General features: G+C 44.2%; 1 protein-coding gene across 4 annotated transcripts in view; it reads left to right on the forward strand.

Moving 5' to 3' along the window:
- Positions 1-26453, forward strand: part of LOC143300857 (inositol 1,4,5-trisphosphate-gated calcium channel ITPR2-like) — a 393676-nt gene that overhangs the window by 349925 nt on the left and 17298 nt on the right. For all 4 annotated transcript variants that reach the window (XM_076614816.1, XM_076614817.1, XM_076614818.1 and 1 more), the window contains 15 exons: positions 2402-2452; positions 3139-3384; positions 7675-7770; positions 8080-8202; positions 9551-9700; positions 10579-10680; positions 11765-11848; positions 13225-13443; positions 14453-14561; positions 15706-15821; positions 16256-16425; positions 20041-20178; positions 22182-22343; positions 24991-25105; positions 25878-26001. In XM_076614816.1, coding sequence (XP_076470931.1) covers positions 2402-2452; positions 3139-3384; positions 7675-7770; positions 8080-8202; positions 9551-9700; positions 10579-10680; positions 11765-11848; positions 13225-13443; positions 14453-14561; positions 15706-15821; positions 16256-16425; positions 20041-20178; positions 22182-22343; positions 24991-25105; positions 25878-26001 — 2005 coding nt within the window. The remainder of the gene's footprint in view (positions 1-2401; positions 2453-3138; positions 3385-7674; positions 7771-8079; positions 8203-9550; positions 9701-10578; positions 10681-11764; positions 11849-13224; positions 13444-14452; positions 14562-15705; positions 15822-16255; positions 16426-20040; positions 20179-22181; positions 22344-24990; positions 25106-25877; positions 26002-26453) is intronic.

Here is a 26453-nt window from a genome sequence, read left to right on the forward strand (position 1 = left end):
TACACATGTTAACGCTTAGAACGGTACTGATTGTGTTACACATGTTAACGCTTTGGACAGTACCCATTGTGTTACACATGTTAACGCTTAGAACGGTACTGATTGTGTTACACATGTTAACGCTTTGGGCAGTACTGATTGTGTTACACATGTTAACGCTTTGGACAGTACTGATTGTTACACATGTTAACGCTTTGGACAGTACTGATTGTGTTACACATGTTAACGCTTAGGACGGTACGGGATGTGGTGTTGTTAGTCTGTGTTTTTGTGTGGCTATATTTCAATGATTGCACTGTTTTCCTGAAAACAAACACAGTGCCTGTAACACTGTCTCCGTACCGTTCTTCCTCTTCTAACATTTGGATTCCCTTTGTCTCTCCATATATATATGTACGGTTAAAAGATTAACCAAGACTGTGTTCTCCATTACATTATGAACAAGAGAGGCAAGTCCTTCAAGGCTCACTTGTGATACACTTTAAAAAAAAACTAATCGTTAAAATGTGTTCTGTATTTTTTTTTTTTTTTTTATAAAGCTTTGGGTTAAAAAAAAAAAAAAAAAAAAGAAGAAGAAAAGAAAAAAAAAAAGGGAAAAAAAGCCCTGAAGGCAGATTCGAACCCCACTTATTCGGGTGAGAAGAAACTGTCTCTCTTAATACACTATCGTGGCTCCTTGACTGACGTTCAAAAATTAAGATTTAAATATAAAGGGCGATAAATCGATTGCGGTATTCGCAGTGAGAACGCTGTTTAAATCATATTATTCTGATGTATCTTGGGAATTCAAAAAATCCTTAAGGGCAATTAAAAATTCTTTTTAAGTCCACGGTAAAGGAGACGTGGGTATCGCTGCAATCACACTGCAACATTTAGCCGTTTTCTCTGGATCTAGATAGATGTACAAGTTCAGTTACACCCGCCGGGAATGTACGACACGGTCGATTCAATTCCTCTTTTATGTTCATTCTAGTTTTATATTATTTTGTCAAACTAATAACATGTAGAGCCAAGTACAAGTACTTCTAAACGTCGTATGAAGTGAAAAGGACTTAATTTTGAGAAAAGTCAAGACTGGAAATTTTTGTTTCATCAAGGGTATTAACTCTCATGGTTTATTATTTTTAACTGTGAATTCCGACTGATTTTGCTGATATTTTTATGTCAGTTTGGGGCATAATCCAGTAAGTGATGAGGCGTTCACAAATCTTTCTGTGAATAAATATTTAAAGGTCTCCTCCAACTTTCCATCACATGTTATCATGTATTGTCGATTGAATATAGGATTGAACGGGCAGGTCAACTACTTGAAACGAAATGGCGTCCTTCGCGTTCGCGAGGAATAGGAGCACGCGCTTTGAATATGTATAAATATGTGTACGCAGTTGATTTTTGCCCATGACCTTCAGGGCTCAGCCAATAGATGTATAAAGTCCACTGGTAGTATTGATTTTAGTATTTTCCGAAAAAGACCATTAGGGCGAATGAACATAGTAAAAGCCCTGTACACTGAGAGTAAAACACATAAGTTTTTTTTATGTATTGAGTATAATTTCAAAATGTAATGTTGAAGATGAGAAAGATCAGTTTAAAGCAAATTACCCCCCTAGCATTCATTATAGATTAATTTCCCTTTTTTTACTAGCTGCACCAAAGACATGCACCAGAAATATAACTTCCATGCTTAGCAAAAGAAGTTCCTGTTTGAACAAAAAAAATGATAAAAATGACTGCTCTTGATGCTGTGTCAGAATATCAGATCAAAGTGCCAAGTTTAGAGAATTGAAAATATATAAATATAACATTAAATTAATTTTGCATAAAAGTTAGCTTCTTTTCTTATTTTTTGTGCCCATCCCAGAGGTGCAATATTGTTTTAAACAAGATGACTGGAACAAATTGAATTTTTCCTATTTTTATGCCAAATTTGGTGTCAACTGACAAAGTAGTTGCAGAGAAAATGGCAATGTTAAAGTTTACCATGGACACAGAGACACACACACACACACACACACAAACACACACACACACACACACACACACACACACACACACACAACCGAACACCGGGTTAAAACATAGACCTACTTTGTTTACACAAGTGAGTCAAAAAACAGACATCTGGGCCTGGATTTAATCTCTCTCTCTCTCTCTCTCGTCTCTCTCTCTCTCTCTCTCTCTCTCTCTCTCTCTCTCTCTATATATATATATATATATATATAGTGTGTGTGTGTGCCGTGTATGTGTATGTTTATAAGTCTTTATAAGTATGCAAGTGTGGGGAGGGTGTGTGTGTGGGGGGGGAGGTAACGGTGGGGATTGCATGTGTGTGTGTGTGTGTGTGTGTGAGTGAGTGTGAAACAATATGAACAGTCCTCTGACCGTGGCTGGGTGTCCACAGCAAATCCAGGCTTACGAGGACGCCATGAGACAGCAGAGGCTGAGCGGATGGGTAAGTGTCTGTCTGTCTGTCTGTCTTTATGTGTCGGTCTGTCTGCCTGTTCCTCCTTCTCTCCCTCCTCTTTCTCTCCCTCTCTCTCTCCCTCCCTCCCTCTTTTTCGCTCTTTCTCTCTCGCTCTCTCTCTTTCCCTCCCTCTGTCTCTCTGTCTGTCTCTCTCTCTCTCTCCCTCCCTCTGTCTCTCTCTCTCTCTCCCCCTCTCCCTCTCTCTGCCCCCTCTCTCTCTTTCTCTCCCCATCTCTCTCAAAGAGATTCAGACACAGACCCCCCCACCCCCCCACAATCCCCTCCCCCCACACACAGAGCCCTGTAGTTCCATAAGCAAGTAACCACCTAGGTTTCAAAAACTGCTTGTACGACAAGAAACATTACAGACGAAACCAAACGCATCACACACACTCACACATGCAAAAAAAAATTAAAAAAAAAAAATCACCCAAACCCGACATAAAAATCAATAACAATTTCCGACACATGCCATGTTTATTTTTTAGTTAGTATTCTTCCGGGTTACCATCTGTGTCGTGAATTTATTCAGTGTTGTATGTTTTGCCACAGTATAAGCTGTAGTTTGCTTCTGCTCTTGAGTTTCACAGATAATGTGCATTTTGTAGTTCATGAGTTCTGATCAAAGATCTGTTCAACCCGAACACTCAGTCCCCCAACCCTCTTTCCCCCAGACCCGCAAACAGGTGGAAAGCTGCGTCAAGGCCGTACCGAAGAAGAAGAAGAAACAGGCCAAGGCCGCGGAGCAGGCCAAGGTCAAGGGAATACCCCCCGGGGTCATGGATGCGGGCGGCGGCGGGGTGAAGGGCGGGGGCGGTAAGGAGGACGGGGCCAAGAAGGGGAAGAAGCAGGTCAAAGGAAGCAGCAAGAAGCAGAAGGAGAAGGAGCAGCAGCAGCAGCTGAATGGCATCACGAGAAAGGTGTGTGTGTGTGGTGAAGGGGGTGGGGCTTGGTGTGTGTGTGTGGTGAGGGTGGTGGGGGTGGGGCTTGGTGTGTGTGTGTGGTGAGGGTGGGGCTTGGTGTGTGTGTGTGGTGAAGGTGGTGAGGGTGGGGGTTGGTGTGTGTGTGTGGTGAAGGTGGTGAGGGTGGGGGTTGGTGTGTGAGGGTGAGGGTTGGTGTGTGTGTGTGGTGAAGGTGGTGAGGGTGGGGGTTGGTGTGTGTGTGTGGTGAAGGGGGTGAGGGTGGGGGTTGGTGTGTGTGTGTGGTGAAGGGGTTGGTGTGTGTGTGTGTGGTGAGGGTGGGGGTTGGTGTGTGTGTGTGTGGTGAAGGTGGTGAGGGTGGGGGTTGGTGTGTGTGTGTGGTGAGGGTGGGGGTTGGTGTGTGGTGAAGGGGGTGAGGGTGGGGGTTGGTGTGAAGGTGGTGTGGTGGGGGTATCTATATATATATATATATATTAAGTCAGGTCAGATAGATATATCTGCTACTGGTAACCTGGATCCCAGTACTCCCTGTCACAGGGTCGAATTGCTGGCGACTAAACCAGCACCCCCACCAGTCCTCTCAGGAGGATGGTGAGGAGGGTGGCTAGACACCCTGGTGGAATTAAATGACCCATCAAAGGGCGCCAGCTCTGGAGAGCTACCTGCAGCCACCTGGCTAAGGGAGTAAACCCTGACAGAAAATCCGGTGTGGGGCCCCTAAGGTGGTTGGATGGCAAACTTTGTCACTTTCCGGCAGCTCCTGCGGCCGCGTTGGCACCAAAACGTAACAGCCTTGCTGTTCCTTTGGATCTGTCAGCAAGGTGGAGAGGGGGGACAAGCTGCATGGGCAACAGCCTGTCTTCCATGTTACATTGCCCAGGCTTATATCCGTCCATCCATCACAAACACCTTGCACCTAAAACCTGGAGAGGACACTCCAGCTTCGCTACTAGCACAAGCGTCGGACGCCAAGGATGAGTTCTACGAAAATATTGCATCAACCATAAGGAACATCCCAAGAACAGAACAACTTGTTCTCCTGGGCGACTTCAATGCCAGAGTGGGTGCAGACGACGATTCGTGGCCCTCCTGTCTCGGTTCCTTTGGAGTGGGGAAAATGAATGAGAATGGACAGCGACTACTTGAGTTTTGTACCTGCCATGAACTGTGCATCGCCAACTCCTTCAAAACGAAGCCCCAACACAAAGTCTCCTGGAGGCACCCGCGCTCAAAACATTGGCACCAACTGGATCTGATCCTAGTAAGACAAGCTGCCATCAAAAACCTTCTCCACACTCGCTCTTACCACAGCGCAGACTGCGACACGGACCACTGTCTGGTATGCTGCAAGATCAGACTGCAACCAAAGAAGTTCCACTGCTCAAAGAAACAAGGGAACTCTTGCATTGACGTCAGCAAGATGTCTCAGCCAGACCTTGTAGAACAGTTCGCTGAGGCCTTTGAGAGAGAATTCGATGCATTGCAGCTCAGAGACTCTGCCACAAAAAGATGGGAAATGCTACGAGACACCATGCACTGCATTGCTATGGCCACCTTTGGGAAGAAAACCGCGAAGTCCCACGACTGGTTTGAGGCCATATCATCAGAGATGACTCCCAGTATTGGGGCCAAGCGAGCTGCACTCACCAAGTACAAACAGTCACCCAGCAAGAAGAACCTGCAAATCCTCAGGGCCGCCAGGAGTAAGGTTCAGTTTAACGCCAGGCGATGTGCAAATCAGTACTGGACAGAGCTCAGCGAAGAGATATAGAATGCTGCTGAAAGAGACAACATCCGAGGGATGTATGATGGTATCAAGAAGGCACCGGGACCAACACAGAGCAAGACTGCCCCCCTCAAATCCTCCACTGGGAAGTAATCAACAATCCTAGCCAGCAGATGGAGAGATGGGCAGAACACTACTCCGACCTCTACTCTACAGGAAACATGGTGTCCAACTCAGCCCTCGATGCCATCAAGTGAATGCCGGTCATGGAAGAACTTGATGCAGAGCCAACTGAGGTCGAACTCAGCAAGGCCACCTGCCTGACATCAGGCAAGGCACCTGGCAGCGACAGAATTCCCCCAGACCTCATTAAACACTGCAAGACTACTCTTCTGCATCCTCTGCACACAGTCCTGTGTCAGTGCTGGAATGAGGGAGCTGTACCGCAGGACATGAGGGACGCCAAGATTATCACCCTCTACAAAAACAAGGGTGAAAGGAGCAATTGCAACAAATACAGAGGCATCTCACTTATCAGCATTGTAGGCAAAGTCTACGCTCGGGTCCCTAATTCGCCTGCAGAAACTGGCCGAACGCGTTTACCCGGAATCACAATGCGGTTTCAGAGCAGAGAGATCCACGGTAGACATGATCATCTCCCTTCGCCAAATCCAGGAGAAGTGCAGAGGATGCCCCTGTACGTCGCATTCATTGACTTCACCAAGGCCTTTGACCTAGTCAGCAGAGACGGCCTTTTCAGGGCTCTTCGAAAGATTGGTTGCCCCCCAAACTGCACAGCTTGATTGAGTCCTTCCACTCCAACATGAAAGGGACAGTGCAGTTTAATGGTAACCTCTCCAAGCCCTTCGACGTACGCAGCGGTGTCAAACAAGGCTGTGTCGTCGCCCCCACCCTATTTGGAATCTTCTTTGCTCTTCTCCTGAGGCATGCGTTCAGCACAGCACAAGAAGGGATCTACCTGCGGACCGGATCAGATGGCAGGCTCTTCAATCTCGCACTCCTCAGAGCAAGGCCAAAAGTCCACAAAGCCCTCATCAGAGACATGCTCTTTGCTGACGATGCGACCCACACCCAGCGGGACTTCCAGTCTACTAATGGACCGCTTCTCCCAGGCCTGCAAAGATTTCGGCCTGACCATCAGTCTCAAGAAGACAAATGTCCTAGGCCAAGACATGCCATCTCCACCAGCCATCACCATTGATGACTACGAGCTTGAAACCATCCATCAATTCACTTTCCTTGGGTCCACCATCACCGACAACCTCTCCCTTGACACCGAGATCGACACGAGGATCGGGAAGGCAGCCACAACGCTAGCCCGCCTCACACAAAGAGTGTGGACAAATCCCAAGCTGACCACGAAGACAAAGATGGCTGTATACAACGCCTACATCCTCAACACCTTGCTGTATGGCAGTGAGGCGTGAACCACACATGCTCGTCAGGAGAAAAGGCTCAATACCTTCCACCTGAGAAGCCTACGGCGCATACTCGGCATCTCCTGGTAAGACTAGGTGACAAACACCGAAGTCCTGACTCGCGCTGGCCTCTCGACCATGTATACCATGCTGAGACAGCGTCGGCTGCGCTGGCTGGGCCACGTTCGCCGCATGGAAGATGGTCGCATCCCAAAAAACATCCTTTATGGAGAGCTAGCCACGGGGCAGAGAGCATCGGCCGCCCACAGCTGAGACAAAGACGTTTGCAAATGTGACATGAAGGCACTTGAGATCAACACTGAGTCCTGGGGCACCTTGCAGATGGCCGCAACAGATGGAGAAGCACTCTCAAGAATCAGCTACGGATTGGTGAGGACAAACTGTCAGCTGTTGAAGCAGAAAAGCGAGTTCGCAGAAAAGGGACGGCAGCCAACCGACCATCATCAATTTACACATGTGACCGCTGCGGCAGAGACTGTGTCTCTCGCATCGGTCTCTACAGTCACAAGCGATGCTGCTTGGTCCAAGCAGACAGCCCAATTAGACATTCGGTTGGATATACTCTGTCCATGGATTTTTGCTCGATTTGCATATTTGTACATAATAGTTATGCAGCATTTTGTTGGTTCAACTTGTGTGTGTCTGTGTGTGGGTTTGTTTTTTTAATTTAGGCCTGTCGACAGCTGTGGGTGTTGGTTTTTTTTATAGTACTAGTTTCAGTAACGGTGTGTGCCTGATGAGATAATGGATACGTTTTAACAACCCTGTCAGTGACTGCACAAACCGGATTCCGTGTGTGTAGTAATATATCGATTTTTCATATTTGATTTGAAGGAGGTGCAGTTACAGGACATTAACCATTTCTGACTGGCTGTGCAGGAGGTGCAGTTATAGGACATTAGCCATTTCTGACTGGCTGTGCAGGAGGTGTATTTACAGGACATTAACCATTTCTGACTGGCTGTGCAGGAGGTGCAGTTATAGGACATTAACCATTTCTGACTGGCTGTGCAGGAGGTGCAGTTATAGGACATTAACCATTTCTGACTGGCTGTGCAGGAGGTGCAGTTATAGGACATTAACCATTTCTGACTGGCTGTGCAGGAGGTGCAGTTCCAGAACCCGGTGATGGTGAAGGAGGAGATGGCTCTGATGGAGGGGCAGGAGGCCCAGGATGTGGACATCTCCATCAAGGTGGAGGTGGGTCCGGGTTCCAGTCCTCTAGTCCCCTCATTTCGCCTGCACATAGATGTGGATTGTACCACGCGCGTGTGCGTGTGTGCACACACACACACACACACAGCAACTGATTGTTGTTGTTGTTGTTTAGTAGTAGAAGTAGCAGTATCATCATCATCATTGTCGTTATTATCATCATCATTATTTTAATCATTTTAATTTCATTATCATTATTATCACCTGTATTATTATTATCATTATCTTTATTATCACCGTCTTTGTTGTTGTTTTCATCATCATCACCATCATCATTGTTTCCACATGTCTCAGGAACCAGAGCAGGAGCCATCAATGGCAGACTCAGCGGCCTTTGAGTACCGGAACGACGGCTACATCGAGCTGGTGCTGAAGGTGATGGCCCGCATGTGTGACGGCCAGAACAAGCTGCTGCAGGTGTGTGAGAGTGATCATCATCAATACACACACGTGTCTGTTTTCCACAACTACCTCAAACATCATCGTTGATAAATACACGTGTCTGTTTTCCAAAACTACCTCAAACATCATCGTTGATAAATACACGTGTCTGTTTTCCAGGACTATTTAAACATGATGATCAGTACATACAACTGTCTGATTTCTAGAACTACCTCAAACATCCTTATCATCAATACATACAACTGTCTGATTTCCACAACTACCTTAAACATCATCATTAATACATACATGTGTCTGCTTTTCAGGACTACCTTAAACATCATCACTGATAAATACATGTGCGTGTTTTCCACAAATACCTTAAACATCGTCATTGATATACACGTGTCTGTTTTCCACAACTACCTTAAACATCATCATTGATACATACATGTGCGTGTTTTCCACAACTACCTTAAACATCATTGTTCATACATACACGTGTCGTTTTCCAGAACTACCTTCAACATCATCGTTCATATATACACGTGTCTGTTTTCCAGGACTATCTTAAACAATCATCATAATTAATTCATACAGGTCTGTTTTCCAGAAATACCTTCAGCATAAACGTTGTTACATACACGTCTGTTTTCCAGAATGACTTTAAACACCATCAGCAATATACACACGTGTCTGTTTTCCAGAATTACTTTAAACACCATCAGCAATATACACACGTGTCTGTTTTCCAGAATAACTTTAAACACCATCAGCAATATACATACGTGTCTGTTTTCCAGAATAACTTTAAACACCATCAGCAATATACACACGTGTCTGTTTTCCAGAATAACTTTAAACACCATCAGCAATATACATACGTGTCTGTTTTCCAGAATAACTTTAAACACCATCAGCAATATACACACGTGTCTGTTTTCCAGAATGACTTTAAACACCATCAGCAATATACACACGTGTCTGTTTTCCAGAATGACTTTAAACACCATCAGCAATATACATACGTGTCTGTTTTCCAGAATAACTTTAAACACCATCAGCAATATACACACGTGTCTGTTTTCCAGAATGACTTTAAACACCATCAGCAATATACATACGTGTCTGTTTTCCAGAATAACTTTAAACACCATCAGCAATATACACACGTGTCTGTTTTCCAGAATGACTTTAAACACCATCAGCAATATACACATGTGTCTGTCTTACAGAATGACTTTAAACACTGTCAGCAATATACACACATGTCTGTTTTCCAGAATGACTTGACACCATCAGCAATATACACGCGTGTCTGTTTTCCAGAACAGCTTTAAGCATCATCAATAATACATATACATGTCTGTTGTTGTTTTTCCAGGACTATCTCCGCGAGCAGCCGGACAACGTCAAGTCGTTTGACATCATCGCGGAGGTGACACGATTCCTGAACGTGGTGTACTCCAACATCAACGGCAACAACATTGACCTGGTCATCCAGCTGTTCGAGACCATGAATGAGTTCACTGCTGTGCGTCTTTGTGGTGGTTTTTTTTTTTTCTTTTTCTTTTTCAGTCATTGACCTTCTAGGCTCTTGTCTGCCTCGGAAGCGAGATAATCAGAGCGCGCTGGTTCGAATCACGGCTCAGCCGTCGATATTTTCTCCCCCTCCACTAGACCTTGAGTAGTGGTCTGGACGCTATTCATTCGGATGAGACGATAAACCGAGGTCCCGTGTGCACCATGCACTTAGCGCACGTAAAAGAACCCACGGCAACAAAAGGGTTGTTCCTGGCAAAATTCTTTAGAAAAATCCACTTCGATAGGAAAAACAAATAAAACTGCACGCAGGAAAAAATACAAAAAAAAAAAACGGGTTGCGCTGTAGTGTAGCGACACGCTCTCCCTGGGGAGAGCAGCCCGAATTTCACACAGAGAAATCTGCTGTGTTAAAAAGAAATACAAATACAAACAAATACAAATCTTATTCAGCTTTTTTGTCGTATAAATTTATTTCATTTTATGTAAGTGTATTACACAAACCTTGTATACCCTTTCAAGGACTGATCTCTCTCTCTCTCTCTCTCTCTCTCTCTCTCTCTCTCTCTCATACACACGCACACACACGTACGCACGCATCGAGAGAAACGAGTTGGAGAGTTTAGCATGGGGATAAGAAGGTGCATGAGAAAAGCAGTGGAAGACAGAAAACGAAAAAAACAAAACAAAAAAACGAGAAAATACTGACATGTGGAGAAATGAAGAAATCAACAAAACGGATAATAGATAAGAAGGCAAAAACACACCACAACACAATCAAACAAATATAAGAAAAAAAAACCACAAAAAAACAACAAGAATACGGAAGGTAAAAATGAAAAACAAAACAAAACGTCTGTATGTTTTCAGGGTAACCAAGACAACCGCATCGTCATCTACGACAACAAGATCATCGACTACATCAACTTCATCATGAGGGCTGGAGACTTTGCCAGCTGCTCAACTGAAAAGGTGGGTTTGCCACAGGGTATGTACAACAATCAGAATCACAGTCAGTTTGGGGTTGCGACAGGTTATGTATAACAATCAGAATCAGAATCAGTTTTAATTGTGAACGAAATCTTAACAAGGTAATTGATAACACACACATTCACAGCCACACATACCACACATAAAAAGTAAGTGAACAGTAAGCTAGATATGAGAAAAATAAATTATAGAACAAGAACTCGAATTACATAAAACAAAACGTGAAAAAGAAATGGAAAGAAAATATCCTAGCTATGCCGTTTTTGGCAGCTGTAAAACTAAAAGACACATTTCCCATCAATTCCTACGAGCTATTCTTCCTGTATCGGCTAACTGTGCTAGATAGTATGATAGTCCGTGGTGTCCGACTATGACCATGGGAACAGTAGAGCAGGAACCGCTTTCCCGACTGACTGTGCCAGGTCATAATTTCATTCTTGCCTTTTATCATCGTTTAGCTGCTTGCATTATCATTCATTATTTATTCTCCGTCATCGTCTGTGTTATATTGGATTCTACCTTTGTGTCATCGTTTGACGGTCCTTACAATATTGTATTCTTTCTTTTTATCATCCTTTTACACACACACACACACACACACACACACACACACACAATTTCTCCTCGCCTTTTCTTTCCCCACTCTCTCTCCCCTTGTCTGTCTGTCGCTCTCTCTCCCCTCCCTTCTCTCACCCCTCTCTCTCCCCTCCCTCTCTCTCTCCCCTCTCTCACCCCTCTCTCTCTCCCCCCTCTCTCCTCCCTCTCTCTGCCCCATCTCTATCTCACTCTCCCCCCTCTCCCCACCCTCTCTATCTCCTCTCTATCTCTGTCCCCTCTCTCTCTCTCTCTCCTCTCTCTCCCCTTTGTCGCTCTCTCTCCCCTCCCTCTCCCTCGCCCTCTTTATCTCCTCACTCTCCTTTCTCTCCTCTCTCTCTCCATCCTCTCTGTCTCCCCCACTCTCACTCTTTCTCTCTCTTTCTCTCACTCATTTTCAATCCTTTTCTCAGTATCACCCCTTAGCCACCCCCGGTGGTTTGACGAATGGTGTTGACCGCACGGTGTGCAGATTCTGGAGCTGAGGATGAGCATCGCTAACCTGGTGGTGTCGCTCATCGAGGAGAACGGACCCGGGGCCACAGAAGTGGCGCTGGTAACGTTACACAATACTTCCTTATCTCTGTAGATTGGACTAGATTAGATTATGTCTTCATTACCACGTTACACAATACTTCCCTATCTCTGTAGATTGGACTAGATTAGATTATGTCTTCATTACCATGTTACACAATACTTCCTTATCTCTGTAGATTGGACTAGATTAGATTATGTCTTCATTACCATGTTACACAATACTTCCCTATCTCTGTAGATTGGACTAGATTAGATTATGTCTTCATTACCATGTTACACAATACTTCCCTATCTCTGTAGATTGGACTAGATTAGATTATGTCTTTATTACCATGTTACACAATACTTCCTTATCTCTGTAGATTGGACTAGATTAGATTATGTCTTCATTACCATGTTACACAATACTTCCCTATCTCTGTAGATTGGACTAGATTAGATTATGTCTTCATTACCATGTTACACAATACTTCCCTATCTCTGTAGATATTACCACGTTACACAATACTTCCCTATCTCTGTAGATTAGACTAGATTAGGTTATGTCTTTATTACCAAGTGTACCGGGGTCATAAGGAATGTTGTGGGGGGAAGGGGGTGGGCGGGAGGGATAGTACATAACAAGATGTGAACATAAATCGAAAATCCTACACGACAACACAGATACAGTAGAAATTAGGATACATATAGGTGCATATCAACATAAAAAAAAACTTGTGCACACTCACACATGCAAGCACTGCACACACACACACACACACACACACACACACACACACACACACACACACACACACACTCGCACACAACACACTCACTCACTCACACACACACACACACACACACACACACACACACACACCACTCCCTCTGTCTCACACACACACTCACACTTATTCACACATTCACTCACTCAAACATGATAGGTTTTACACGTATTTGATTATTTCTTATTATTTTGTTATTATTCTGTTTTATCATCTTTTATTTTATTCTATGTTCATAAATCATCTATCTATCTGTCTGTGTCTGTCTGTCTATCTATCTGTGTCTCTGTCTGTCTGTCTGCCTGTCTGTCTGTGTCTGTCTATCTGTCTCTCCATCTACCCATCTATATCTATCTGTCTATCTGTCTCTGTCTCTCTTTATATCTATCTGTATGTCTCTCTGTCTGTCAGTCTGTCTGTCTGTCTATCTACCCATTTATATGTCTATCTATTCATCTATCTGTCTCTCTCTCTCTCTCCCTCTGTCTCTCTGTGTACCCATCATCCACATATGTACCTGCATATCTATTTATCTTATTTCTTCTTGTTATGTAAATATCTGTTTAGTTATTCATTTATTTATTCATTTATTTATTTGTTTATTTCTATATTTGGTTGCACCCCCCAGGAGGTGAAGGACACGCTGGACAAGAAGGTGGTGCTGGCCCTGATGGCGGAGTGCTACGAGATGCACCAGCCGGACAAGCAGAAGATCGAGGAGCTGAAAGCCAGTGCCGAGCCCCAGATCCCTGGTATGCCCACAGGGGGTCCCGGGGCAGGGTCCACCTCAGCCATGGCCGCTGCCAAGTCCCTGGCCCTCAAGGGGAGCTTCCTCACCAATGTCATGGTCGGTTGGGTTTGTTTTTTGGGGGGTTGGGTTTTTTCTGGGTTTTTTTTCTGTTTGATTAGAAATAGAATCAATCTGTTCTTCAATCTGTTCTTCGTTTAACATGCACAACAGCAGGAAGGTGGCAGAATGGTTAAGATGCTCAGCTGCCAGTACAGAGTCCGTGGGGGTGGGGGTTCGAATCCCGCTCTCTGCCCTTTCTCCCAAGTGTGACTGGAAAATCAAACTGAGCGTCTTCGTCTTTCGGATGAGACGATAAACCGAGGTCCAGCGTGCAGCACACCTTTGGCACACTGAAAAAGAACCCATGGCAACGACAGTGTTGTCCTCTGGCAAAATTATGTGAAAAGAAATCCACTCTGAGTTTGGTCAGGGATTTGTATTGTTTTATTGTATTGTTTTACTTCTGTTTTGTGGTGTGTATCAGACTTCTCTGTGTCTGGTAGGTACACATATATAAGCGTGCACTCAAGGCCTGACTAAGCGTGTTGGGTTATGCTGCTGGTCAGGCATCTGCCTAGCAGATGTGGTGTAGCATATATGGATTTGTCCGACCGCAGTGACGCCTCCTTGAGAAACTGAAACTGAAACTCTTCGTCTAAGGTCTGGGGTCTTCTATGCGTTTTCACACGACCATCCGTTGAAAGGACTCCGTTTTGATTCTTCTGTTTCTGTAGTGCTCTTTGTCTCTTTCTGGTAGACACCCCCCGCCCCTCTCTCTCTCTCTCTCTCTCTCTCTCTCTCTGCTTATGGCCGAAACATTAAACTGTCTGAATCTCTCTCTCTCTCTCTCTCGTTCTCTCTCTCTCTCTCTCTCTCTCACACACACACACACACACACACACACACACACTTACTTTCTCTCTCTTACTTATTGTGTGTGTGTGTGTGTGAGTACCTGCGTGTGTGTGTGTGTGTGTGAGAGAGTAACTGCGTGTGTGTGTGTTTTCGTATGCATGTGTGTGTTTACGTGCGTGCGTCTGTGTGTGTGTGTGTGTGTGACGCCCAGCTGAAGAAGGAGAAGAACGAGCACGCCGATGTGTACATGGACGTGGGCTTCAGCCTGTTCCTCATCCTGGCTCGGATGACGGACACTGACCCCAAGCTGCTGGACTACTGTGAGCATGGCTCTTTGTCCTGTCTGTCTGTCCGTCTGTCTGTCTGTCTGTGTTTGTTCTCTGTTCAATCCAGTTTCAAATTCAATTCAAAAACACTTTATTGATCCACATGGACAATTAACGTGTACAATCACAGGCTTGTTGTCAACACAATCCCCCTTCACCCCCCCAAAAAAACGAACAAGGAACAAAAAAAGAACATGCGCACCGTTCTCATTATCTGTTGTCTGGTGGTGGTGGTGGGTGGGTGGGTGTGTGTGTGTGTGTGTTTGCTGTCCGTTTTATATGCCTGTGTCTTTCTGCTTTCACTCTGTATCATCAGGTGATGTGTGCACGTGTCTGTGTCTGTCTGTCTGTCTGCTCTCCAGGCAGTTTGTCTGTTTCTGTCTATAGTGTGTGTGTGTGTGGTGCGTGTTTGTGTTTGTGTTGTGTGTATGTGTGTGTTTGTGGTGTGTGCGTGTGTGTATTTGTTTGTGGTGAGTGAGTTTGTATGTGTGTGTCTGTGTATGTGTCTGTCCATCTGTTGTTTTATTTCATCTTTTAATTCTCTGTTGTCCGCTTCTTCTTCTTCCTCTTCCTCCTCCTCCTTCCTTCTCCTCCTCCTTTTCCTACTCCTCCTCCTCCTCCTCCCCTCCCCCCTTCTCCTGAACTCTACTATGAAGAGTAATTGGGGCCGCACGGAAGACCTGTTCAGCAGATTCCTCCAGGGCTGTGACTGTGTCAAACTCACCGGTATGACTGATGAAGGAACGGCGCCATCACTGCTGTTGTTGGTGGTGGTGTTTTCAGGATAGAAGACCTCTCGTCAGGCCTCTTATATCATCATCGTCGTCGTCGTCTTCTTCTTCTTCTTCTTCTTCTTCTTCTCCTTCTTCTTCTTCTTCTTCTTCTTCTTCTCCTTCTCCTTCTTCTTCTATTCTTCCTCCTCCTTCTCCTGCTCCTTCTCCTCCTCCTGCTCCTGCTCCTTCTCCTCTTCCTCCTCCTTCTCCTCTTCCTCCTCCTCCTTCCTCCTCTTCCTCCTTCTCTTCCTCCTCTTCCTCCTTCTTCTTCTCCTCTTTCTCCTCCTCCCACTCCTCCTCCTCCCACTCCTCCTCTTGTAAAGGAATGGTGCCGTCACTTGTGTTGTTGATGGTGGTCTTTTCAGTGCGGATGACGCCTCTTCAGGCTAAGGCGTTCAATTTCTACAAGAAGAACTGCATGTCCATTGAGATCGTCAAGGACGACGTGTTGCAGAAGGTCAACTTCCGGGTCAAGAACAAGGTAGATTGTGTGTGTGTGTGTGTGTTTTCGTGTGTGTGTCTTTCTGTCTGTGTGTGCGTGTGTGTGCACGTTTGTCTGTCTGTCTGTCTATATATGTATCGTTTGTCTATCTATCTATCAGTCTGTCTGTCTGTCTGTCTATATATGTATCTATCTATCTTTTTATCTAACTCTCTATCGCTACATATTTCTTTTCATCTATATATTTATCTGTTCGTCTATCTATCTATCTATCTATCTATCTCTCTGTTCATATATGTATCTACCTGTCCATCCACTTTTCTGTTCATGACTATCTACCTATCCTTCAATACATCAATCTTTCATCTATCTATATATCTGTCTATCTACCTATTTATCTATCTATCTATCTACCTATCTATCTGTCTACCTACCTATTTATCTATCTATCTGCCTACCTATCTATTTCACAGCGTGTGCTTCGCGAGGAGGTGAAGGAGAAGCTGAAGTGGAGCGTGGACCGTTCGTCGCCTAGCAACAAGATCCGGGACCTGATGGAATGGACCAAGGACATCATGAAGGACATCGCCTACCAGCAGAGGATCCTCAAGAACCCCATCGCCATCCTGCTGACCAAGGGATGGTCAGTGCTGTTCATTGTCATGATGGTGCTGATGCTGATGCTGATGATTCTTCTTCTGTGTTCATGGGCTGCAACTCCCACGTTCACTTCTGTGTACACGAGCGGGCTTTTTTACGTGTGTGACCATTTTTACCCCCGCCATGTAGGCAGCCATACTCCGTGTTCTGGGGTTGATGGTGATGATGATGATACTGGAAATAATACTTGTAATGATAATGATGATGATAATACTACTTAATGATGATGGTGATGATAATACTACTTAATGATGATGATAATATTACTAAAAATACTGGTAATGAAAATGATGGTGTTGATGGTACTACTGATAAAACTGATAATGATAGTACTACTGCTGCTACTACTGCTGCTGCTGCTGTTACTGTTACTACTGCTACTGCTGCTGCTATTGCTACTACTACTGCTACTTCTGCTGCTGCTACTACTACTGCTACTGCTGCTGCTGCTACTACTACTACTACTACCACTACTACTACTTGAATATAATAGAATATGTCTTTATTACCAAGTGTACCGGGGTCACAAGGAATACTACTTCTACTTCTACAACACAGTCATAGAAATGATTACTGCCACTATTACTGCTACTGCTGCTAATAACGATAATTCTGATAAGGATAACAATAAGTATGTACATATATATATATATATATCTATATATATATATATATATATATATCTATCTATCTATCTATCTATCTATATATATAGGGCCCTTTCTGCCTAAGAGCTCAGGGCGTTTTACAAGAAAAGGAAAAAGTTAAAGATTACATGAACCACTCCTGGCCACTCTTTCTATCTTCCTCCTCCCATCTCTCCCCGCTCTCTGTCTCTATCAGTCTGTCTGTCTGTCTGTCTCTCTCAATCTCTCTGTCTCTGTCTGTCTCTCTTAATCTCTCTGTCTGTTTGTCTGTCTCCCTCTCTCTCTCTCTCTCGCTCGCTCGCTCGCTTGCTTGCTCACTCTCCCTCTGTCGTTTTTAATGCATACAAAGACAGTTGGTAGGCATGGGACGGTGTTGAAGAAGTAGAAAAAGGAACAGTGTATACAGACAGGTTATGATGGTTCTGGTGAAGGACAGTGTTGAAGAAGTAGAAAAAGGAACAGTGTATACAGACAGGTTCTGATGGTGTTGGTGAAGGACGGTGTTGAAGAAGTAGAAAAAGGAACAGTGTATACAGACAGGTTATGATGGTTCTGGTGAAGGACGGTGTTGAAGAAGTAGAAAAAGGAACAGTGTATACAGACAGGTTATGATGGTTCTGGTGAAGGACAGTGTTGAAGAAGTAGAAAAAGGAACAGTGTATACAGACAGGTTCTGATGGTTCTGGTGAAGGACAGTGTTGAAGAAGTAGAAAAAGGAACAGTGTATACAGACAGGTTATGATGGTTCTGGTGAAGGACGGTGTTGAAGAAGTAGAAAAAGGAACAGTGTATACAGACAGGTTATGATGGTACTGGTGAAGGACGGTGTTGAAGAAGTAGAAAAAGGAACAGTGTATACAGACAGGTTATGATGGTGTTGGTGAAGGACAGTGTTGAAGAAGTAGAAAAAGGAACAGTGTATACAGACAGGTTATGATGGTTCTGGTGAAGGACAGTGTTGAAGAAGTAGAAAAAGGAACAGTGTATACAGACAGGTTCTGATGGTGTTGGTGAAGGACGGTGTTGAAGAAGTAGAAAAAGGAACAGTGTATACAGACAGGTTCTGGTGAAGGACAGTGTTGAAGAAGTAGAAAAAGGAACAGTGTATACAGACAGGTTATGATGGTTCTGGTGAAGGACGGTGTTGAAGAAGTAGAAAAAGGAACAGTGTATACAGACAGGTTATGATGGTTCTTGTGAAGGACGGTGTTGAAGAAGTAGAAAAAGGAACAGTGTATACAGACAGGTTATGATGGTGTTGGTGAAGGACGGTGTTGAAGAAGTAGAAAAAGGAACAGTGTATACAGACAGGTTATGATGGTTCTGGTGAAGGACAGTGTTGAAGAAGTAGAAAAAGGAACAGTGTATACAGACAGGTTATGATGGTGTTGGTGAAGGACGGTGTTGAAGAAGTAGAAAAAGGAACAGTGTATACAGACAGGTTCTGGTGAAGGACAGTGTTGAAGAAGTAGAAAAAGGAACAGTGTATACAGACAGGTTATGATGGTTCTGGTGAAGGACGGTGTTGAAGAAGTAGAAAAAGGAACAGTGTATACAGACAGGTTCTGATGGTTCTGGTGAAGGACAGTGTTGAAGAAGTAGAAAAAGGAACATTGTATACAGACAGGTTCTGATGGTTCTGGTGAAGGACGGTGTTGAAGAAGTAGAAAAAGGAACAGTGTATACAGACAGGTTATGATGGTTCTGGTGAAGGACGGTGTTGAAGAAGTAGAAAAAGGAACAGTGTATACAGACAGGTTATGATGGTGTTGGTGAAGGACAGTGTTGAAGAAGTAGAAAAAGGAACAGTGTATACAGACAGGTTATGATGGTTCTGGTGAAGGACAGTGTTGAAGAAGTAGAAAAAGGAACAGTGTATACAGACAGGTTATGATGGTTCTGGTGAAGGACAGTGTTGAAGAAGTAGAAAAAGGAACAGTGTATACAGACAGGTTCTGATGGTGTTGGTGAAGGACGGTGTTGAAGAAGTAGAAAAAGGAACAGTGTATACAGACAGGTTATGATGGTTCTGGTGAAGGACAGTGTTGAAGAAGTAGAAAAAGGAACAGTGTATACAGACAGGTTATGATGGTTCTGGTGAAGGACGGTGTTGAAGAAGTAGAAAAAGGAACAGTGTATACAGACAGGTTATGATGGTTCTGGTGAAGGACGGTGTTGAAGAAGTAGAAAAAGGAACAGTGTATACAGACAGGTTCTGATGGTGTTGGTGAAGGACGGTGTTGAAGAAGTAGAAAAAGGAACAGTGTATACAGACAGGTTATGATGGTGTTGGTGAAGGACAGTGTTGAAGAAGTAGAAAAAGGAACAGTGTATACAGACAGGTTATGATGGTTCTGGTGAAGGACAGTGTTGAAGAAGTAGAAAAAGGAACAGTGTATACAGACAGGTTATGATGGTGTTGGTGAAGGACAGTGTTGAAGAAGTAGAAAAAAGAACAGTGTATACAGACAGGTTATGATGGTTCTGGTGAAGGACGGTGTTGAAGAAGTAGAAAAAGGAACAGTGTATACAGACAGGTTATGATGGTTCTGGTGAAGGACGGTGTTGAAGAAGTAGAAAAAGGAACAGTGTATACAGACAGGTTATGATGGTTCTGGTGAAGGACAGTGTTGAAGAAGTAGAAAAAAGAACAGTGTGTACAGACAGGTTCTGATGGTGTTGGTGAAGGACGGTGTTGAAGAAGTAGAAAAAAGAACAGTGTATACAGACAGGTTATGATGGTTCTGACGGTGTTGAAGAAGTAGAAAAAGGAACAGTGTATACAGACAGGTTTTAATGTTGTTGGTCAAGTGCGAAAGGCAGAGAAAAAAAAAACAACAAAAACAAAACAAAACGAAACGAACCAAAAAAAGAACCCACCCATCACACACGCGCTCTCTGCACACACGCACCGCCACACAGAAGCCTGCATGAGTGACTGTGGCCTCCAGGCTGATCTGGAACCACCTGGTGACCATCCTGAGTTTCGCCATCAACATCCTGATGCTGGTGACGTGGAGAGCCAAGGGTTCCCTGGAAACTCCGGGCATCATGAACAACCAGACCGCCATCCCCGACATCATCATGAAGTGAGTGTGGCGGAGCAGGGGGTTGGGGTGGGGGTGTAATTATGGGTGTGGAGTGGTGTCGGGTACCCAGGGTGGCTGGCTGGACAGTGAGTTTGGTCAGGGGTTGTATTGTGTTTTATTTGTATTTGTATTTCTCCTTTTATCACAGCAGATTTCTGTGTGACATTCGGGCTGCTGCCCCCAGGGAGAGCGGGTCGCTACACTACACCGCCACCCATTTTTTTGTATTTTTTTCCTGCGTGCAGTTTTATTTGTTTTTCCTATCGAAGTGGATTTTTCTACAGAATTTTGCCAGAAACAACCCTTTTGTTGCCGTGGGATCTTTTACGTGCGCTAAATGCATGCTGCACACGGGACCTCGGTTTATCGTCTCATCCGAATGACTAGCGTCCAGATCACCACTCAAGGTCTAGTGGAGGGGGAGAAACGATCGGCGGCTGAGCCGTGATTCGAACCAGCGCGCTCAGATTCTCTCGCTTCCTAGGCGGACGCATTACCTCTGGGCCATGACTCCACGTATTGTAATTATGTGTGTATAGTGGTGTAGGGCAGCCTGGATGTTGGTTGGTGCTCAGGGATTTGTATTGTGTGTGTGGAGTGGTGTAGAGCAGCCTCGATGTTGGCTGGTGGTCAGTGAGTTTGGTCAGGGATTTGTATTGTGTGTGTGGAGTGGTGTAGAGCAGCCTGGATGTTGGTTGGTGGTCAGTGAGTGGTCAGGGATTTGTATTGTGCGTGTGGAGTGGTGTAGAGCAGCCTGGATGTTGGTTGGTGGTCAGTGAGTGGTCAGGGATTTGTATTGTGTGTGTGGAGTGGTGTAGAGCAGCCTGTATGGGTAGTTGGTGGTCAGTGAGTGGTCAGGGATTTGTATTGTGTGTGTGGAGTGGTGTAGAGCAGCCTGGATGTTGGTTGGTGGTCAGTGAGTGGTCAGGGATTTGTATTGTGTGTGTGGAGTGGTGTAGAGCAGCCTGTATGGGTAGTTGGTGGTCAGTGAGTGGTCAGGGATTTGTATTGTGTGTGTGGAGTGGTGTAGAGCAGCCTGGATGTTGGTTGGTGGTCAGTGAGTGGTCAGGGATTTGTATTGTGTGTGTGGAGTGGTGTAGAGCAGCCTGGATGTTGGTTGGTGGTCAGTGAGTTTGGTCAGGGATTTGTATTGTGTGTGTGGAGTGGTGTAGAGCAGCCTGTATGGGTAGTTGGTGGTCAGTGAGTGGTCAGGGATTTGTATTGTGTGTGTGGAGTGGTGTAGAGCAGCCTGGATTTGTATTGTGCGTGTGGAGTGGTGTAGAGCAGCCTGGATTTTGGTTGGTGGTCAGTGAGTTTGGTCAGGGATTTGTATTGTGTGTGTGGAGTGGTGTAGAGCAGCCTGGATGTTGGTTGGTGGTCAGTGAGTTTGGTCAGGGATTTGTATTGTGTGTGTGGAGTGGTGTAGAGCAGCCTGGATGTTGGTTGGTGGTCAGGGATTTGTATTGTGTGTGTGGAGTGGTGCAGAGCAGCCTGGATGGTTGGTTGGTGGTCAGTGAGTTTGGTCAGGGATTTGTATTGTGTTGTCTTGTTTTACTTGTGTTTTGTGGTGTGTAGCAGACTTCTCTGTGTTACGGAGGAAGGCGACAGAATTCCTAATGGAAGCTGATGGAACTGCTTGTGTTTGTGTGTCTGTGTCTGCGTGTGTTTGTGTCTGTCTGTGTGTATGCGTGTGTGTGTTTGTATGTGTGCCCTTTTTTTTTTTTCGTACACCGTATGTTTTGTAGGCTTTTGCGTAATTTTGCGAGAACACACACACACACACACACCCATATATATATATATATATATATAGATAGATAGATAGATAGATAGACATGGATACATAAGCATATATTTTAGAAATATGTGTGCGTGCTCAAGTATCATTGTCATACATGGCCGTATGTTTTGTACTTTTGGAAAATGAACATGTATTGGTGTATTTGTTATTTGTCATGAGGAAGTTCTCTTTTTATGATATTGTATCTGTCTGCCCCCTCCAGCCCCATCCCGGACATCATGAACATGCCAGAGGAGGACTATTTCGTGGCGCTGCAGGTGATGGGCGGAGCGCACAACGTGCTATGTCTGCTGGTCGTCATCAGCTACTTCGTCTGTAACCATCCGCGACTGCCCGACCCGCGAGACCTGGTCACCATGTGCAAGTGGGTTCTTGGCTGAGCAGACCAGAATGGGATAGAACAGAATAGATATTGCCAGGAAACCTTCACCTTTACAAGACACTAAACAGGATATATAGCCTGTTTGTTTGTGCATTGTGTCACGAAATCCTATAGAATAGAACAAAATATTTACTGTCATGAAACCTTTAGGTTTGTAAGACATAATACAATTTTTTTTTTTTTTAAAGAAGATATTTAGCCACTGCGTTGTGCATAGTGTCGCGAAAACACGAGCTCTAATCACATTGATATCTATATACATCTATCTATGTATCTATATACATGTTAAAATGAGAAACAGCAGTGGAAAAAAAAAAAAGCTAGCCTTAGCTGCAGTGTTTCCTGTAAATATCGTGCTCAGTCCCTAGCCATGATAAATATCTTGCTCAGTCCCTAGCCATGATAAATATCTTGCTCAGTCCCCAGCCATGATGAATATCTTGCTCAGTCCCTAGCCATGATAAATATCTTGCTCAGTCCCCAGCCATGATGAATATCTTGCTCAGTCCCTAGCCATGATAAATATCTTGCTATTTTGCTCAGTCCCTAGCCATGATAAATATCTTGCTATCTTGCTCAGTCCCCAGCCATGATGAATATCTTGCTCAGTCCCTAGCCATGATAAATATCTTGTTTAGTCCCTAACCATGATAAATACCTTGCTCAGTGCTCAGGCCCTAGCCATGATAAATATCTTGCTCAGTGCCTAGCCCCATTTTTTCCTTGAAAACACCGGTTCCAGTACCTAACCCTTATCGCATACACACTGCTGATCATCTAGGAAAGGCATTGTCGTTCGTTGGCTGGTCATTTTTACTGTTATGCTGACGCAGCTGTATTTGTAATCATATTCGTTTTTCGTACTCGTAATATCATGGTACCTGAACTCTGACAGACTTGCTGCCTTTTATCTGTTGTCACTTTTTGGTTTGGGGGATCGAGGCCACTGGGGTATTAGACCAGTTAAATTTTCTAACGTGGAAGCTTTGAATTTTATACTGATCGTTTGTGTGTGTGTGCGTGCGTGTGTGTGCGTACGTACGTGTGTGTGTGTGTGTGCGTAATTGTGTGTGTGTGCGTGTGTGTGTGTTTGTGCTTGATATCTGATTTGAAACGCTGAAGTTAGTGGAGTGGTGGCTGGCCTAGTGGTAACGCAGTCTGCTCAGGAAGCGAGAGAATCTGACCGCTCCGGAATCGAAACCCAGAATTTTCTCTCAGTTCCGATGAACCTCGAGTGGTGGCCTGCACACTACTCATCGGATGAGATATGAACCTCGAGTGGTGGCCTGCACGCTACTCATCGGATGAGATATGAACCTCGAGTGGTGGCCTGCACGCTACTCATCGGATGAGATAAGAACCTCGAGTGGTGGCCTGCACGCTACTCATCGGAGGAGATTCTGCTTCTCTCTTCTGTCTGTTGTTGTTGTTCCTTCAGAATTCCATATTCACCTGTGTTCAGTCATGGGTTGTTGTTGTTCCTTCAGAATTCCATATTCACCTGTGTTCAGAGTCATGGGTTGTTGTTGTTCCTTCAGAATTCCATATTCACCTGTGTTCAGAGTCATGGGTGGTTGTTGTTCCTTCAGAATTCCATATTCACCTGTGTTCAGTCATGGGTTGTTGTTGTTCCTTCAGAATTCCATATTCACCTGTGTTCAGTCATGGGTTGTTGTTGTTCCTTCAGAATTCCATATTCACCTGTGTTCAGAGTCATGGGTTGTTGTTGTTCCTTCAGAATTCCATATTCACCTGTGTTCAGAGTCATGGGTTGTTGTTGTTCCTTCAGAATTCCATATTCACCTGTGTTCAGAGTCATGGGTGGTTGTTGTTCCTTCAGAATTCCATATTCACCTGTGTTCAGAGTCATGGGTTGTTGTTGTTCCTTCAGAATTCCATATTCACCTGTGTTCAGAGTCATGGGTGGTTGTTGTTCCTTCAGAATTCCATATTCACCTGTGTTCAGAGTCATGGGTTGTTGTTGTTCCTTCAGAATTCCATATTCACCTGTGTTCAGAGTCATGGGTGGTTGTTGTTCCTTCAGAATTCCATATTCACCTGTGTTCAGAGTCATGGGTTGTTGTTGTTGTTCCTTCAGAATTCCATATTCACCTGTGTTCAGAGTCATGGGTGGTTGTTGTTCCTTCAGAATTCCATATTCACCTGTGTTCAGAGTCATGGGTTGTTGTTGTTTCTTCAGAATTCCATATTCACCTGTGTTCAGAGTCATGGGTTGTTGTTGTTCCTTCAGAATTCCATATTCACCTGTGTTCAGAGTCATGGGTTGTTGTTGTTCCTTCAGAATTCCATATTCACCTGTGTTCAGAGTCATGGGGAGCGCTGTGCTGCATTGGTTTTGAAGTTTGTCATGTATTCTTTCTTTAAAGAGCAAAGGCTACTTTGTTGTCTTGGTGTTTTGACTTGATGTCGCGGTTTTCGTGAAGATTGCCGCACAAAAATCAACAAAGCGACCATCCCTAAATTGCCTTTTCTATGAAGGTTTCTGCACAAAAATAAAGGTAAACAGCAAGCGACCATCACCATCCCTTCGTTTTGTTTTCTGTAAAGGGTACTCCTCAAAAGATGAAAAGGTAAGCGATCATGCCTGCATTTGTTTCTTGTGCAACAGGAAGTTGTCACTGCGCAAGCACCGAGACGAGGACGAGGACGACAACCGGAAGACAAAACAGCACGTGTCCAAGCTGGATGCTCGCTTCTTCAGTGTCACCACCTTCTTCTACATGGTGTGTGTGTGTGTGTGTGATAAGGACCTCATGGCCAATGAAATTAAAGTGTCAAAGCATCACTCTGGCGTGTAAACCCGTCTCATTACAGTGGTTTTCAGCGTTCATGCGTCAACCGCGAAGAAAAGAGAACTAACTCTTAAACTTCTACAGCATTTTCGGATTTGTCCACACGTAATTTTGGAAGAAAAACAGTTTATTTTCCGTGTTATTTTTTTCTGCATCGGTATGCCGATGCAATAAACTCCCCAGAGTTGAATGGCTTGATACATACATACATACATGTATATATGTATGTGTGTATATATATATATATATATATATATATATATATATATACTTTTATTTCATTGTTTTATTTTTACTTTGTTTTGTTTTAACTCTTTTTTCGAGTTTAACATTTAATGAATACATACAGACAGGCAGACATACAAAAATAATATTTGTAATTGTCACTAATAATATTTGTTATTATGCATTATTTAAACTAAAAAGCAGGAAAACAACAACACAACATTGTTTTTATACAGACAAAAAAACAGAAAACAAAAAAGTCATATTCACTGCTTAAAAAAGTAAGTAAATGAAAGGAAAATAATTTTTAGAATAAAAAAAACAACAAAAACCAAATGTTACATTCGTGGTTGTCTTTTCTCCTCCTCGTTGCCTTCCATCATTTTTTATGTATGGGTACCATTTTCTAGAAAATATGGACATCATTTCCATGGAGTGTAGGCTTGATGTCATTTTGTGTTCTGCTGGCTGTGTCCAGATGTTCCTGGCCCTGTCCATCGGCGGCACGTTCTCCAACGGATACTTCTTCGCCTTCCACCTCCTCAACATCGTCAACAACAACCAGCTGCTGTCCGGAGTCATCAAGGCCGTCACCCAGAATGGTACACTGTTGTTGTTTTTATCATCATCATCATCACCATCATCATCATCATCATCATCGTTGTTCTTGTTGTTTGCAGCAGCAGTAGTGGTAGTAGTGGTCCAAGTGCTGGCCACCTTCTTGTACTACTGTGAAACATGGACGACGTATCGCCGTCACATTCAACAACATGAGCAGTTTCACCAGAGATGCCAATGAAAGATCCTCGGTATAAAGTGGCAAGACAGGGTCTCCAACCTCCATGTCCTAGAGAGGAGCGGCCTGCCCAGCATCGAAAGCCTGCTGATCCAGTGCCAGCCACGCTGGACAGGACACGTTGTCCGCATGACAGACAGCAGGATCCCGAACATGCTTTTGTATGGCCAGCTGAAGGAAGGCCACCGTGAACTTGGAAGACCCTGCAAGCGCTTCAAGGACACCTTGAAAACAAACCTCAAAGCCTGTGACATAGAC

The sequence above is a fragment of the Babylonia areolata genome, chromosome 26 (genome assembly GCF_041734735.1).
Source record: "Babylonia areolata isolate BAREFJ2019XMU chromosome 26, ASM4173473v1, whole genome shotgun sequence".
Lineage (NCBI taxonomy): Eukaryota > Metazoa > Mollusca > Gastropoda > Neogastropoda > Buccinidae > Babylonia > Babylonia areolata.